This window comes from Ruditapes philippinarum, unplaced genomic scaffold (genome assembly GCF_026571515.1).
Source record: "Ruditapes philippinarum isolate M1 unplaced genomic scaffold, ASM2657151v2 ctg1363_1_1_1_1, whole genome shotgun sequence".
In the NCBI taxonomy this organism is placed as follows: domain Eukaryota; kingdom Metazoa; phylum Mollusca; class Bivalvia; order Venerida; family Veneridae; genus Ruditapes; species Ruditapes philippinarum.
This window is the reverse complement of record NW_026855186.1, coordinates 134,776-153,619: the sequence shown is the minus strand read 5'-3', so window position 1 is coordinate 153,619 and position 18,844 is coordinate 134,776. Positions and strand designations below refer to the sequence as shown.

Below are 18,844 nucleotides of genomic sequence, written 5' to 3'. Positions count from 1 at the left end.
CTTGGTTACTGAACAGCTGTGTTTTTTTTTCTGTAACCAAAGCGCGCCATTTTTTTTATCAGAGCTAGAATATCTCTATTAAAATAATTAATTATTGTTCGGAGTTATTTCGTTGCACGAATGTCGTCTGGCAACGACTCCAACTTTATTGAGAAGATTCAGGCGAAACGAGTGTACGCTGACATACCAACTGGATCTGATATTAGCGACAAGTCATCGTCTGCTCTTGAGAGTGACGGTAAACGGGGAAATATAAGCAAGAGTAAGTCAATCTATAGCTCATTTATAAAAAAAATATGCTCATTTATACAGATCTTCACTATAATTCTGCCGAAGGGACTAGAGGTTATGTCCGAGAGTTCGAGCGATCCGAGGTAGAACAATATAATTATATTATAGATCTATAGGCATTTTGCCGGGACTGGGCGATGAGTTCGAGCGCAGGGAGGTATTCGAGCGATCCGAGTTCGAGCGAACGTAGTTTAACTGTATATTATCTTCTCGATCTTATATTGATATAGACTTTTTTTTATTGTCCATATTATCAAAACTTAGTCATGATATTTATAATTATTCTTGGCTCACATAATTATATCAATTCTGACATTTTCACATTGAGTATGGAGTTAAAGTAAGCAAATTAAGTCTCTGGAAATTGATAATTATTTTCTTTTTAAGTTTAATCTTAGATCTTTTAATGAAAGACTGACATCATATAAGGACAGATTGACATAATATATTGTTATTTTGACCTTATATTAAAATGGCTCCATACAATATATTCAAAAATGCACATCGTATAATGATAGATTGACATCATATAAAGACACATTGACATCATATATTGTTCAGTTGAATTCATATAAGAATATTTCCACAGAATATATTCTTGAGTGCACATTGAAAAAAGAAAGAATGACACAACAACATTCATTTTTATAATCATAAGACAGTGAAGGCTTTCCATAATAATGCATGCTTGGTGTTTAACCCTTCTATAGTTGGACGCTACGCTTTCCCCTGTCAGACTCCACGATGGACAGTTCTTGAAACTTTCCGTACTGAATTGTTTTAAGTTTCGTTTTCTGTCATATATATTTTACATCGACTTGTATAGTAAAATATATAAACGTCTTCGACTTAGAAACAACGGCTATTGTATTCTCGTCCGTACAAAAAGTTATATATTTATAGAAATATCTCAAGCTTATAGGAACAAACTGGCCTTGCCTTGCTATGACTGATGTGAATTTTAAAGGAAAAATAATTTAGAAATCTAAAAGGTCCTGTAACTCAATTTTTTTATTGTTATACATCATAAATATACGCTCAAATGGAGATTTAACAATATTGTTAGTTCTAAAAAGCATTATTTGTAAAGATATTACCGTGTTTACATTTTAAGTTAATAAAAAGGAAGGTAATCAGAAATTTATTTTCTATAATGTCTAAGTCAAATCTTTCAATAAGAAAATAATACATATATTTTAATGATTACGTATAATGTGGACAAGTAATTGCTGTACATATTTTACATATACGTATGTTTGAAAATTGTTTTAGAAGCATAATTATATACATATATATAATTTCACTGAAGTGAGGTAACATCCTTAATTCCAACATGCAGAATCTTCAAGTCTTCTTTGAAACATATAAGTAGCCATGTTGGATGTAGAGGGCGGAGTTACGGTTATTACCGTAACCTTACGGTTTCTACCGTAACCTCTCCTCACTGGTGTCCCCGTAATGTACCTACCGCTAATGGTGGGTCAATAGCGATTACCATATGTCCTAGCACTCACACAGTGTCTAGTGAACCTCTACAAAATTTTAATCATTCCATGAAGTCAAAAACTTGTTACCCGTGGTTATATTAAGCAAGATGAAAGGTACCTTTAAAGGCTTCTCTTCAGGAACTACAATGCCCGGAGCTCAGATATTTGACAGGCAACGTTCCCATATTGATCTCTCTACAGTTATACAACTCATGCCTGTGGGTAAAAAAAAATGTCCTGTTCCAGGCCTCATATATTCAACATTGACCTATATAGAAGAAGAAAAAAACATTTAAATCCAGAAAAAAACGTATTTTATATTTTCTTGTGTAAAAACTACCTGTGTAACAAATATCAAATTGACCTCTACGAATGTGATCAAAAATACTTCCACCCTAAGATTATATTTGTTACATTGACTTATACGTGAAACCAATCTCAAGAAATAGAATGCCCAAAGCTTAAATAGTTGGAACATAGTATCCTTTCGATCACTTAGTGCATATACTTATATAAGATTATACAGAAAAATGCATTTAAATCTTCATGTGTATAATATTTGGCAAGTGATATTGCCTAGTGGACACCTTTTAAATACAGATTATGGTCATACTGTATAAAATGGTACGGCCTATATGTGACTATTTCTGTATTGAAGCATATAAAAACTTTCCAAGCAATGGATGTAAAATGGGCGCTTTAGGGCCATCATGTTTCTCTTGTAAAACATTCTAACATTCATTTTCAACATATGAGCCGTGTCACGACAAAACTAACATAATGGGTTTGCAACCAGCATGGATCCAGACCAGCCTGCGCATCCGCGCAGTCTGATCAGGATCCATGCTGTTCGCTATCAGTTTCTCTACATGTAATAGGGTTGGTAAGCGAACAGCATGGATCCTGATCAGACTGCGCGGAGGCGCAGGCTAGTCTGGATCCATGCTGGTCGCAAACCCATTATGTTAGTTTTGTCGTGACGCGGCTCATATTCTGATTGCTTTTGTTACGTTGAATACCGGGTCAGGTTTCACATATGCTCGACATTCAGTTTAAAAAGATTGTCCAGAAGCACGTGTTAGGGCGCACGTTAAATCTGCCTAGAATCACGTGTAAGGGCGCACGTTAACTCTGTACTTTACACGCATCATGATATCATGGTCATGCACGCATTAGTTGATTCTTTACAAAGCTAATGCGAATGATTAAACACTTGTTACATTGTCATTTATATATTGAGACACTCATTCCATACTAAAACAAAAGGCATGTTAGAAATGTTATATAAAGATGAATACTGCAAATAATTTGATTAAACTAAGAATTATACTTAATATGACCTCATTATTCCAATTATAACATTTTTGTATAATTTAATTTAATTTTTATCATTTTAAGGCTTATTTCCGCAAAATGAGACGGAAGAAGATGGTGAATTCAAGACAATGAGCGCTGACTATAGCGAGTGTGAAAATGATAAAGTGATTGACCTAACAAATGTTAACTTCAAAGGTAAGGATTATTTGCGCTCTATCTGTAACGTTACTTATGGCTTCCTAACCATGTCGGTGAAAAGCTAGCTCACCAAGAGAGTGGTTTATTCCAGGTTACTATACTTTTCTATATGTTAATTCAACACATATTATAATGCTCATTATGAGTACTATGACATTATACTAACGTCGATACATATTTAAATGAACCGCGTCATGACAAAACCAACATAATGTGTTTGCGATCAGCATGGATCCAGACCAGCCTGCGCATCCGCGCAGTCTGATCAGGATCCATGCTGTTCGCTTACAAACCCTATAACAAGTAGAGGAACTGATAGTGAACAGCATGGATCCTGATCAGACTGCGCGGATGCGCAGGCTGGTCTGGATCCATGCTGGTCGCAAACACACTATGTTGGTTTTGTCATGACGCGGCTCAAATGTATTTTCTTTGCAAATAGATCTGGTATTTCACAGTTTTTAAAGATCCTGTAACACAATTTTTTCATGGTTTTATTTCATAAATATTATGCTCAAATTAAGATTTGTCAATATTGTAAGTTCCAATAAGCATTACTTATAAAGATATTACCAAATTTAACATTTCATTTAAATAAAGGGAGGTAATTAGAAATTTATTTTCAATATATTTTAAGTCAAATTTTCCAATAAGAAATGAATGCATATGCATGTAATTTATTGATTAAATATAATGTGCACAAATATTTGCCGTAACATTTTACATGTTCTTCGATGTTTGAAAATTGTTTTATTTGCATAATTATATACAGATATAATTTTTTTGCAAGTGTGGTATACACACAGTAACAATATCAATCACAAAAGATACAGGATCTTTAACAACAGCCTGAAGGACGACAAAATTATTGTGAATGCACATTTTTATTAAGAACATTGCTATTGGTCTGATGAATTGGAACTTGATTTTTTTTCATTTCTTTAACTTTATTTTAAGAAAAATGAGAAAACAAGTTTCAGATGCCCAGGCTCTTTTTGTTTCTAGCAGGTTGACGCCTTGTTCATACACATAGGAATTGTTAACGTTATATTTTTGTTATTAATGCCCCCCCCCCCCCCCCCCTCAAAAAAAAAAGAAATCCATTTTTGATTTGTTATAACCATTGTATTATGCTTTACGCAAAACAAACTTTTCGTATGAGTATTTTAAACTCATTACAGTGGTCATATATTTTGCATTAACCCTCGGTTAATTTAATAGTTTAAATCCTTATTTCAGTTTAACCACGTTTTAGTATTAAGTCGTTTCAATTATCAATGTTCGCTTAAATGTCTCATTAAACAGTGCCTCCAGAGAGAGAAAACCTACAAAGCGACGAACATCCATCCAAGGTATCCGAGCTACCATGTGATATCTTCTTTCTAAACGATGACACATTTCTTCAAAAGTTTGAAACCTACGACCAACTATCGGGATATCTTGTGAATGCGTCAACACAAGAAAAACCCGGAAAAAAAACACCCGAACTGCTATTTGAAAAGCTTGAGCATCTTCCTTTAAGAAATGCAGAGCATCTGATAAGTGTAGGAGAGTTTTTGAAAAATCTGTATGAAGATGAACAACTGGTTGATGTCGTCATAGACGTGCAGGGTAAAACATTTAACGCTCATCGTATTGCCCTTTGTTGCTGCAGTGATTACTTCACGAATTTTTTCGAACGCAACGATCGGGACAAGCTTCCATATAACATGAAGATAAAAGGCGTTACAATTCAGGCGTTTGCGGCTTTTTTAGAATACTGCTACACAGGGGATATAACCGTCTATCCTTCAACTGCTGCCGATATCATTGTCATGGCCGACTTCTTAAAAGTCGCTGATCTCCAAGGACGATCTCATACAGTGGCGAAAAGTCTGCCATTGGAAAAGAGCATTCAGATGTTAATACAAACACAGACAAAGTCATCGGGAAAACTGTACAAGGTTTTATTCACTCAAGTCCTTCATTCGTTTACGGAGGCCTCCATGGTTGACAATTTCTTTAAAATGGATGTGTCACTCCTTTGCTGGCTGCTTGAGTCAGGTAAAGTGTTTATAGCATTTTAACCTTTAACCTGCTTAATTTGTCTAATTGATTTGCCCTGCTTCTAATTTGAAGAAATCAAATAACTTTCTTTTTAATTTACATGAAACAAACAACACAACAAATAATAATACAAACATTGCAAAGAAAGTAAACAATTAAATCTGGAAGATGACTTAACCCTTTCCCTCATGAGCATATTGTGAAAAATGGCCGTTTTCACAGAAAAGCCTCCTGTTACAAGTTCAAACTGCTATGAAACTATGAAAAATGCTTCAATACTAATCAAACTTGGCACAAATGTTGATTGGACCATTGCCTTTGTAACGACATGCTCAGTCTTAAATGTTACCATGGCAACGAGGGGACATCTCAAAATTGCCAAAAATCGCTATTTTGCCTCGATTTTTTCCATCAAAATTTATTTCAAAGTGCTGCAACTTCTCAAGGGATTGAGATAGAGTCAAAGGCTTTTCAGCGTTGGTTACACGTTACCTTATGATCGACCTTGGGTCATTTTTAGCCTCTCACAAGTCCAAAATTTTCTTGGCGATGAGGGGGACTCCGCCCCCTTCAAACCCCAAAGGGGGCACATCCCCCTTCTGACAATCCCCTGATGTATCTTTTGGATGGGGGGGGGGGGCGCCGAAAAAGTGCTCACTTTTTTTAGCAACATTTCTCAAACAAAAACTTGTGTTTGGGGCCCAAATAGGTTTTTTTTCCTATTTCAGGCCTAAAAAAAAGGGGGGGGGGTCGAAAGTGCGTTGTTTCGCGTATATATGAGGTAAAGGGTTAATGAACTTTCTGCATTATTGCTTTTACAAAACATTGCGAGATTAAGCAAAATATTTCTGTTATCACTACACATTAAAACCTGAAAATTTAAAATACTAGGAAACCTTGAATAGTAATTACTGATATACTTGTGTCTTTCATGAGTAAAATAACTATATTTAGAAATATAATGAAATTCATCACCTATTTCTTGCTGGTTACAAAGTGAGCAGGTTCTTCTTTCTCTTGCAATACAGCAGTTTCCAAACGTAAAATTTAATGATTTTATTTGAGACCACATCATTAATTAATCAATCAATCAATCAATCAATCAATCAATTAATTAATATATTTTTATTTCAGACGAGTTGGTAGCTCCATCAGAATATGATATATTTACCATTGCACTGAGTTGGATCGTACATGATGTAGATAATCGTGTAAAATTCACAATGCGAATATTGTCGTTTATAAGGTATTTAGAATACAATGTACATGTATATACATAGAAATAAACTTCTGTGTCTTAATTTTTGGACGCCATTTATTGAATAATGAATAAGTTATATATAGGTTGTGTTAAATTGTTAAATATTGTATCACGTGCTTCTGCTTATTATTTCATCATGTGTTGAATAGGTTTAATTGTGTTGAATATATTATCAGGTGAATACTTTATTATGTGTTAAGTAAGTTATCATGTGGTGAATTCGTAAATTCTTGCCATGTGTTGAATATCTAAAGCATGTGTTGAATACTTTATCACGTGCTGAATATCTTAATCATATGTTGAATATCTTAGCCATGCGTTGAATATTTTATCATGTGTTGAATACCTTAGTCATGTGTTGAATATTTTATCATGTGTTGAATATTTCATCATGTGGTGAATTCTCAACATGTGTTGAATATTTTGTCACGTGCTGAATATTTTAATCATGCGTTAAATATCTTAATCATGAGTTGAATATCTTAGTCATGTGTTGAATATGTTAATCATGTGTTGAATATCTTAATCATGTGTTGAATATATTAGTAATGTGTTGAAAACTTTTCCATGCGTTGAATACTTTATCATATCTTGAATATCTTATCGTCAAATACAGACCAACATTTCACACATACCGTTTGTGTTTTTCAGGTTTAATTGTATGAGTCGACAGGAGTTATTCCTTTGTAGTGAAACTACAAGTTTGATGCGTGGATATGACAAATTTCGAGAAATGCTTCTCATTGCAAACTGGTATGGTATTGTTTGGTTACTTCATTTATTCTTATTCTCTTTATTTTATATAATTTAGCCGCGTCACGACAAAACCAACATAATGCGTTTGCGACCAGCATGGATCCAGACCAGCCTGCGCATCCGCACAGTCTGATCAGGATCCATGCTGTCCGCTTACAAACCCTATTACAAGTAGAGAAACTGATAGCGAACAGCATGGATCCTGATCAGACTGCGCGGATGCACAGGCTGGTCTGGATCCATGCTGGTCGCAAACCCATTATGTTGGTTTTGTCGTGACGCGGCTCATATAAAAACGTGTCTTCATTGTCACATTTTTCGTTTGTGATGTTCATAAATACTATTGGCATTGATACAATGTGCTCAAGTTACATTTTCTTTCGAATGATTCTAGTGTATTAAAAAACAATGCGTTTTTTAAAGACAATGTATTGCTTAAAAGCACACCATGCCCCAAAAAACAAATGTTGTTTTTTTCCCTTCTGTAGAAAGAACAAATGTGAGCTTTAAAGCGTTGAAAAAAATGGTTTTAGATAATGTTAGAAGCTTATCACCAAAAGAAAGCAGCGCTGAATGTGAAATTATTTGAAAAAAAGTAGCAAAATGTAAACTAAGTAGTATTTGGACATCCATACAAAATACTGAATCACTATAAATGTACTGATTATTCAGAAGCGAAAGACGATTCAGTTAATGTGACATTATGCCCATCTAAAGGTATACCGGTATAGTGAGGGAAAAGGTGAAAGTCATTTTGCCATGATTTCTTTCAATTTTATTTTATGGCCAAAGAAATTTATGTAAATATCAGCCGGAACTTAATTGTTGAGTTCAATTTATAAAAACAGTGGGAGAGTCTTTTTAAATTTTAAGCAGAAATATATTTAATCCTAACTAAATCATATCTTCAAATATCAACTTTAATCAATCAAACTATTATAACAATCAATCTTTTGAAATACAGAGTTAGTTCAGCTCGACTTTTTACAATGAATTCAAATTGAATTTTTAAATGCAAGAGATGGTAAAATTTTAAATCTAGTAAACGAAGGTTCTTTTGTCAGATTTCAGGGTCTTTCAAATGAAATGCGTAAATGCAGAAATGTTCATTATAATTACTTAGATTCATTGCATAGGTTATTTATCAAATTTAACTATTCTAAGCTTATGGTTAATCATTAATCATTAAGATTATTTTAAATTGTTAATGAAGTTATTGAATATTGATAAAATCTATTCTTTCGAAATTGCTTTTTTGTCTACGCGCATGCGCGAAATGCTACTTCCGTTTCTATTGAAATATTTTAATGTAAAAATGTCTATAAAAGGACATAATATTTGTCTCCACATAACTGTAGGCGCCATTTAATTTTAAGGATACTAACAGCCGACAATCTTGGACGCAATGACCCCTTCAACTTTCCACGGCCTAAACCAAGACTTTGCTTCCTCCAGCGAGGAGTTGCGGTAAGTTTTATATGTTCTGCTTTATCTGAAATATTTAGATATAGAGGATATTTGTTTAGTTCAGTGTAAGATCGGAATATATTTCACCGAGTGAGCACCAAAAGGTATATTTTACGAGTGGCGCAGTCACGAGTGTAATATGAACTTTTGATGTTCACGAGGTGAAATAGATTCTATATTTCGATCTTACATTAAACTAAACAAATTTTCTTTTTATTATATGCAAAGAAACTATAAAAATAAATTTTAAATAACCTAGTACTACATGAAAAGGGCGCCAAATAATAATACATTGTAACGTCATTTACGACGTCACGTCATTAAGTTGGTACCCAGTACTTTGAACGCTTGTATTTCACTGAAACAACGTAACGGGCTCAAATATTCAAAACAGTGAAATTATCAAATTGATATTTTCACTGTTTGAAACAGTGAAATTATCAGTTTTTATTTCACTGATATATTTCTATTAACCACCGAAAAGCTTGTAATAAACTTTGATAATACTTTTTTTTATAAGAGCACCATTTTTAATTCGTTTATGAACCAATGTATGTTGTTCTCAGTATTTACGCGTGGAACTCATGTCATTAGAAAGTCCAAATGATTTCAGGCATGATATTGTCTGTACTACTAGTATTCTAGTATAAAATAGTATAATAGTATAACTAGTATAAAACGCATTAAACTTTTTATTTTGATACGAGGGATTTCATAAATTGCTTTGACAATTTAAATAATATCTTTAAAAGTTTTATTAAATATAAGCAAACAACGCAATTTGAAACTTTTGGTGACACCCACCAGCATATCTTGAACATTATGTATATTATCAGCGGCTCCGGTTATATCTCCAAACAACCGTTTATATAGGGCCATATAACCTGTAGGAAATATTTATAACGAATTTATGATACAGCAAGCATCATTTTTAGAAAAAAATGTAAGATTTCTTCATAAATATCAATATATTATTAGTTTTAAAGATTTTTGACAGGTTATACGACCCTATAAAAAACCAATAGCTGTTTGGAAATATAACCCGAGCCGCCATGCCAGAGTTTTATTGCAAACAACCGTTTATATAAGTCATATACACTGTCAGGAATATTTATAACGAATTTATAATACAGCAAACTACCTTTTTGAAAAGAAAAAGTAAGTCTACTTGGAAAATTGACAGCAGCCATGTATATAAAACTATTTATACGTCACGATTCTCCAATGAAAAATAAAATCTCTTGAAAATTGGTGATTTGTTTCCTTAAATGGTGTAGATAATTATTATCTATTCTATTTTTAATGAATATAAATTAATTAATAAAATGATAAAATTGGTATTTGGATTAAATTTTTAAACAAAAATGCATTGTCCGAGCACTGTTCTGAAACATTGATACTGAAAAATAAAAAAAATATGAACATATTTCATTTTTTGTATTATTGATGGAAGTATACTATAAAACACATATGTGGATAGTCTAAAATTATAATTTTGAAAATTAGACCTTGTCATGTTTCTTAGGTCTTTACTTTGTTTTCTCCATTTTCCGAAATTGAGGGTGACCATACTGAAACACAAATATCTAGAGTTGTAGATGGTAAAAGTCGTTAAAATCCTGCAATAACCTGCTTAAATATTATATATTTGAAAAAAGAAATGTTTCTTTGTTATTCTTGAAAGTGCCCATTAGGGTCCGTTATCCTTAAAAACGTGCAGTATCATAAATGCGTCACAACTTTCCATTGAAGGCGACGTTAGCAGTATTATTTAATAGTCTTAAAACATCTTGATAACATTGATTATCACCAAAAGTATCTCGTGCGCACCACTTAATGATCTCTTGCGCTCGACTTAGTAACTCGTGGCCACTACATATTATCTCGTGCTCACCACTTAATTATCTCGTGCGGACGACTTAGTAACTCGTAGTTACGACGTTGTTCTCTTTCGCACCACTTAATTATCTTGTGCGCATGACTTAGTAACTCGTGCGCACGACATAGTATCTCGTACGTACGGGATCAATGATACACACACGTGTCACCTGTGTGCCACCGTACAATATAGGTGAAATATTGAGTGTACATTCGTATAAATTATGCAAAATATTACTTACGAAGTGTTTTTTTTTGCAATTAAAAGGTTACAACACCTGTCAACAGCCCGAAACAGCAAGCTAATATTACGATACGAATGCCGCCGCCTATTATGACGTCAACACCAAAACCATATCGAAACTCAAATGCAACGTCACCGAACGAAAATTACAATGCGTCAGATTTCATGGACATATTTGTCGTCGGCGGTTTTATTTCCGACGGCAGCACACAACAGAGTGAGTATTAACCTTAATACTTTCGGTAAATGTGTTTGCAGAAAGTCTGATACATCATATTCATATGACATTCTCATATAAATTTACTTTCATATCGCATTTATATATAGAGGATATTTGTTTAGTTCATTGTGAGATCGGAATATATTTCACCGAGTGAACACAAAAAGGTATATTTCACGAGTGGCGCAGCCACGAGTGAAATATGAACTTTTGGTGTTCACAAGGTGAAATATATTTCAATCTTACACTAAACTAAACAACTTTTCTTTTTATTATATGCAAAGAAACGTTTTAAAAGGACATTTAACCTAAAACTGAATGAAAAGCGCGCCAAATAATAATACAACGTGACGTCATTTACGACGTCACGTTATTAAGTTGGTACCCAGTACTGTGTACGCTGGTATTTCACTGAAACAACGTAAGGGGCTTAAATTCAAAACAGTGAAATTGTCAAAGTGGTAATTTCACTGTTTCAAACAGTGAAATTACCAGTTTTAAATCACTGATATATTTCTATAAACCACCGAAAAGCATGTAATAAAGGTTATTATTTTCTATTTTAAATTTTAACATCCAATCGCTGTTTTTTTTAATTGTACCACGTGACTATCCAAAATTTTTCAATATATAATTGTCCAATATTGGACAGTTAATGTTAAATGCGTTCGATCCTTTGCCGAATGACAAAAGTATCCGAATGAACTCTACTTACAACGTTGCTAACGTTTTATTTATTTATTTATTTTTTTTTTTTGGGGGGGGGGGGTTGGGCGGGGGTAATTTGGTGGTTAGGGTATCCACATAAAAGTGCTTATAAAATGAATTTTTAATTGAAATGGTTAAATAGAGTACTTTGATAAAGTTATAAGCTTGATCAGGTTATGACAGGTATCTTACCTTAAGGACGTTTTCAGTTTTCATACAGGCAGAATAAAAACTGTCAACGTTATTTCTTTACACTGGCATGTTGTTAGAATATGATGATAGAAATATTTCAAGCGAAGAAATAGTTGGGTGTAACTTTTGTTTTGATCTTACCTTGAATCAGAACCATTCAAAGCTATTTCAAAGTGTTAACAATTTCAACATTACACTTAATATTCTTCTCTTTGGCAACCCAGATATCTCTGACACAGATAATGCCACTAATTTTAAGTATGTTCATATTTACATATCGGAAACAAAACGATTTCTCTGATGTAATTGTGAGATACTCTTTCTCTCTTTCTCTCCTTCCCTTAATTTAAACAATTTTACTATTTAGTAATGTTTTGTTACGTACAACATCACATTAGTCAGTATCTCCCAGTCATTTTTAATTGCTGTATAATTTCATACTTGTATTACATTATCGCATCTTTATTTTTTCCAAATATTTCCATTCCCCAGTTGTTATACTTTTATATAGTACAAAACTCGCCACATTATACAAACACACTAAAAAGGAGAAGAATTTAATAAGACTTAGTCTTTCGTTCTCATCCTTTTCCTGAATATTAAATGTTTTTGTATTGTATATGTATATGTTTATTTGTAGCTTATATATTTGGGAAATAAATATGTTTAAACTAATCAGAACTATTTACTAATTTGGGAAGATAACTTATATATACGTCTACAAATCTACATTATGTTTTTTATTGTTCATAACAGTATATAATAACATGCAATCCCTTAAATTATTTCTGCTACAATTTTTCATTTTAAATAAAGATACTTAAAATTAAAATTGAAAAAATACATGTATGTCATTTTTGAAAAAAAAAGTAAAAAAAACCCAAAACGGCACGGGTTTAGAGAAGAAGGAAAGAAAGACAATTCGCTGTTTATACGTTTTTGAAATTTTGCACATTGACTTAAATGAAAGAAGGATGAATAAAATTTAGAAAAAATAAGGTATCGCTTACCCTCATTGTGAATTATATGCCCTTGAATTAAGCAAAAAAAAAAGTCCAATTGAGGGGCATATAACTCAAAAACGAGAACTGCGACCCCCAATTTTCTTTCTGGTTATCATTTTCTAACAACATGCTAAATTTGAAGAAATTATATCAACTGTTTTAACTTTTGCATGAATAATTTTTATTTGCATTTCCTTAATGTATAATTTGGATATTGAATAAACAGGTTATTAAACATTTAACAAATACATTACTGAAACATGCTTGGTTTCGTACACAGCTTTAGAAATCATATTATTTCCCTATTTTACAGTTTAATGTTAAATAACCTATAATTATTACACTGAACTATACAGGAACATATAAGACGGGTACATAACTAGGGAAATCATATTGGACGATAGGGTAGGCGAGTCCAATATAATTTCAGAAGATATGTATGAGTACAAATATATTCCATATTCTTACAATACAATTTGATATGAAATGATTATTTGTATGACATAAAACCACATTTGTTACATACATTAAGGTTTTGTCGCCTGAGAGTTGTTGGGAATTTGGCTGCATGGTTAGATACATACATATATATACGAGCCGTGTCACGACAAAACTAACATAATGGGTTTGCGACCAGCATGGATCCAGACCAGCCTGCGCATCCGCGCAGTCTGATCAGGATCCATGCTGTTCGCTTACAGACCCTATAACAAGTAAAGAAACCCATTATGTTGGTTTTGTCGTGACACGGCTTATATTCTTTTTATATTTTTATTCCTCAGCAAAATATATTGAACGATATGACATTGTTGATAACCAGTGGTTGCAGTTCTCTGGTTTGCCGTCACCAACACGCCGCCATGCCGTGGTATCCCTTGGCAACAAGCTGTACCTGATTGGTAAATATAATTATTACTTTTGTTTCCATGAATTTCAAAAAATATCACGCTTTATAAATTACTTATTGAATTAATCACTAAAAGAGACACTTTTACATTCAGCAATGTCCAACATTAAAAAGTTATGTTTGTCAAAAACAATAAAGTTAAAGTTTTAAACAGATATATACATTATTTTAACTAAAATAAACAATTATTTTCACAGTCTGCTTTGATAAAAGAGTCAACGTTTGTCATTATTATCACTATGACATATAAGTAATGAAGATGGCATATATTGTGCATACATGTACCTATGTATTGTTATTTAAATTCAATAAAGCGTTGAAATTGAAATTGTGAAATCATGTTGTTGAAATCGTGAATTCGTGAAGTTGAAATTTTGAATTCGTGAAGTTGAAATCGTGAATTCATGAAGTTGAAATCGTTAATTCATGAAGTAAAATCGTAAATTCATGAAGTTGAAATCGTTAATTCGAGAAGTTGCAATCGTGAAGTTCAAAACATACATTCGCGAAATTTAAATCGTAAATCTCAAAACGTGAATTCACGAAGTTGATTGAATTCGTGAAGTTGAAATCGAGAATTCATGTAGTTGAAATTGTGAATTCGTGAAGTTGAAATCGTGAATTCATGAAGTTGAAATCACGAATTCGTGAATTCTGTATGTTGAAAACGTTAATTCACGAAGTTAATATTGTGAGTTCACGAAGATAAAATAGGGAATTAATGAAGTTGTAATGTCCCCACCGGATTTTCGTACTTGTCCCTAGCTTATTTCACTACACAGGACAGTTATTTGTGAGTAAAAGCATGACGTGTTTCTCTATTAAGGTGGAAGTGAACCTTGTAGTAAGGATGTACCTCCTGTACCGAGAAACTCCGTGTACAAAATGGACATGGACACAAAGAAATGGACACAGATCTGCGATATGAATGTTTACAGACATAGCCATTGCGCATGCGCTCTGAACGGACGAATTTTCGTCATAGGTGGCAAAGGAAAATATGAAAGGTGAGAAACATTTTAAAGATAAACAGCCCTATAAAATCATTTTGTCTCCAACTTAAGGCTATATGTATATATCTAGCTAATCCATCATTAAAGACCATCATGTACTTTTCGTTTGAACAGTTACCGATAATCATGTTACAAAATCAACGTTAATTAAGAACGCGTCTGTGCCTATTGATAAACGTAGCTAGTACATATTGTTTTTCTTCTGCTGAATACAATTAAGTTTTCCGGTTTATTTATAGACATAGAACATACTTGTATCCATTCTAAGTATATATATTAAAGAATTTCACAAATATTTATTTTCACAACTACTAATTTTCACATATACTTATTTTCACAAAAAGTCTTATACACAAATACTTATTTTCACACATACTTATTTTCACAAAGACTTATTTGTATAAATACACATTTTTCCATTTTTTATTTTTACAAATACACATTTTCACAAATACTTATTTTCACATATACTTATTTTAAAAAACAAATACTTATTTTCACAAATACACATTCTTCCAAATACATATTTTCACAAATACACATTTTCTCAAACACACATTTTCACAAATACTCATTTTTACAAATACATATTTTCACAAATACTCAATTTTACAAATACATATTTTCACAAATACTCATTTTTACAAATACATATTTTCATAATTACTTATTTTCGCATATACTTATTTTCACAAATACTTATTTTTACAAATACATATTTTCACAAATATTCATTTTCACAAATACTAATTTTCACAATACACATTTTCACATATACACATTTTCACAGATACTCATTTTTACAAATACATATTTTCACAAATACTCAATTTTACAAATACATATTTTCACAAATACTCATTTTTACAAATACATATTTTCATAATTACTTATTTTCGCATATACTTATTTCCAAAAATATTTTATTTTACAAATACATATTTTCACAAATATTTAATTTTATAAATACTTATTTTCACATTACACATTTTCACAAATACACATTTTCACAAATTCTCATTTTTACAAAGACATACTTTCACAAATACTCAATTTTACAAATACATATTTTCACAAATACTCATTTTTACAAATACATATTTTCACAATTACTTATTTTTGCATATACTTATTTTTACAAATACTTATTTACACAAATACTAATTCCCATATACTTATTTTCACAAATACTTATTTTCACATATACTTATTTTCGCAAATACTTATTTTCACAAATACACATTTTCAAAAATACATAATTTCACAAATACACATTTTCAAAAATACATATTTTCATTCACAAATACTTATTTTCACAATACACATTTTCACAAATACTCATTTTTGCAAATACATATTTTCAAACATACTTATTTTCACAGCATCTTACTGTCTGTTGAATGCTATGACCCGGCGACGGAAGGTTGGTTCTTTGTTCCATCATTACCAAAGCCAATATTCGGCGCCAGTGCAGCAGCCCTAGGCCCTAATATCATTGTAGCCGGTGGGATAGCATGTGAAGCTGAGAAACCTTCGATATTATCCGTACAAAATGTCGTTTACAGTTTCAATCCGACCTCAGCTGGGTTTGTCAAAAATATATTTCTTTTAGTTACACAAATTTATAATAATCTAGTTATTTACTACATTACATTGAAGCACCGTTATATTATATTATTATACGCTTAACATGTTGTGTTTGCAGTACTCATAACTTTCAGAACGATTGCCACAATACTTTTTTTGCACCGTTTTTGAAAATAAGTATGATTATTGTTACATGCTTTTGGCGTCTTCACATTTATTTTTCTCAGTGAGTGAATTACTTTGAATGTAAACCGATGCCAAAATCTTATTGTAAAGTTACCCGCGTAGTTAAACACCAAATATAGAAACCACTGTCTTGTCAACAAACGAAACTATAATGTATCATAATAGTATGAATTTCTCGTTTGTCTGCTTCACTACTTGTATTTCTATTTTACTTTTCGTATCAAAGTTTATATTTACGTTTACTACTTGTTTTGTCCTGTACCACAGTTTTACAACATGATTAAATGATAAAACTCTGCCGTATGTTGCGGTTAGGACCGAACTATCCGTACCAAGGTGCCTGGTAATTGAATTGGCTTCTATGTTATAAACAGTTTACATTTTTCTGTTTTCTTGAATATTAAAGGTGGTTTAATATTATTTTCAGCTGGACAAGATTGCACCAATTGAGGTTTCCACGATGTTTGTCTGCACTTGTGAACGTTGAAGGCAGACTGTATTTGTGCGGCGGTGCTACACAGTCAAACGATTCGAAGACCACCCTCTGTAGTGTTACCGCTGTTGATAGGTACGACGCTGTTAAGGACGAATGGAATCACGTGACCGACATGGTTATACCGAGACATGACTGTGGGGCTGCGGTCGCAGGTAATACTTGTAGATATAAAGCATTTTGAATCAACTTTTATAATAGCATTTATTATTATGTTATAACATTTTATACAGGATATTGAAAGTGTGTATGTTCAGTACTGATTAATTGAACGAGTTGAATAAAATCATATTTTGCGAACCTCTATTTATTCAACGAGTTCAATAAATTCAGTAATGAACTTACACGAATTTAATATTCTATTTATCACATACCGTTTAAAGTGACAAAGAGTCATTTTTTATTGACGCGGCGCCTACAGTGTATAGAGGATATTGAATGAGTGTAAGTTCAATACTGAATTTATTGCACGAGTTGAATAAAATTATATTATGCGAGCCTCTGGCGAGCATAATATTATTTCATTAACGAGTGCAATAAATTCAGTAATGAACTTACACGAATTTAATATTCTATTATCACATACCCAAAATAAAGAACGTTTAAAGTGAATTAAGAGTCATTTTTCATTGACCCGCCAATAGTATAATGCTGACATTAAGCGCGTCTTTACGGAGGTCGCAAAATCGGCACGGATGTGTGATAAAACGCTAACATTTAGCGCGTCTTCACACTCAATCTCCTACGCAGTGATCTCCCCTTATCAGTACATAATCTGTAAAGGGAGGTAATCACTGTGAGGAGTTTGCTTCACACTAGTATGTTTGCATATGTAAATGACGTCACGTCAAAATATAAACCATTTCTACGGAGTCGCAAAAGCGGCACGGATATGTGATAAAAAAGTTTTTTTTATGGTTTTATTTTTGTAATTTTTGTTTCCTTTTCTCACATTTTTTAAACATTCACAAAATGTTAATTCGAAAGCAACAACAAGAACACTTTAAAGCAATTTACATGTTTATCATCAAATGAGCCGCGTCACGACAAAACCAACATAATGCGTTTGCGACCAGCATGGATCCAGACCAGCCTGCGCACCCGCGCAGTCTGATCAGGATCCATGCTGTTCGCTTACAAACCCTATAACAAGTAGAGAAACTGATAGCGAACAGCATGGATCCTGATCAGACTGCGCGGATGCGCAGGCTGGTCTGGATCCATGCTGGTCGCAAACCCATTATGTTGGTTTTGTCATGACACGGCTCAATTATTTATTTTAGGTTATTCAAATCAACACATTTTTTCTGTAATTAACATTCATTTTTTATTCAATGTCAACAGGAAGCCGTATATATATGATCGGCGGAGTATCAAGCCCACCTGACCGCGTTCTACAGTCCATTGAATGTTATGACACGATGGACCGTTGCTGGGTTTCTGGAATTCAGGATTTACCTTACCCAGCTCGATGGATCTGCTGCTGTTCTGTTCCTTCTAAACCAACCAAGCAATGAACTTAGCTTTACAGAACTCACATTTTGAACTTACATTTTACACGGAAACTTTTATATTTTGGAATATCCGAC

The 18,844-nt window shown here is 32.7% G+C and overlaps 1 protein-coding gene across 1 annotated transcript; it reads left to right on the top strand.

The window, feature by feature from the left end:
• Positions 1-18,824, top strand: LOC132742372 (kelch-like protein 4). The gene is made up of 12 exons (XM_060730752.1): positions 1-262; positions 3,177-3,290; positions 4,599-5,336; positions 6,474-6,585; positions 7,252-7,353; positions 8,733-8,823; positions 10,970-11,162; positions 13,852-13,968; positions 14,803-14,983; positions 16,372-16,575; positions 17,190-17,410; positions 18,600-18,824. The coding sequence occupies exons 1-12, from the start codon at positions 121-123 to the stop codon at positions 18,770-18,772; spliced, it is 2,388 nt and encodes a 795-aa protein (XP_060586735.1). The 5' UTR covers positions 1-120; the 3' UTR covers positions 18,773-18,824.
• Positions 18,825-18,844: the final 20 nt, after the last annotated feature.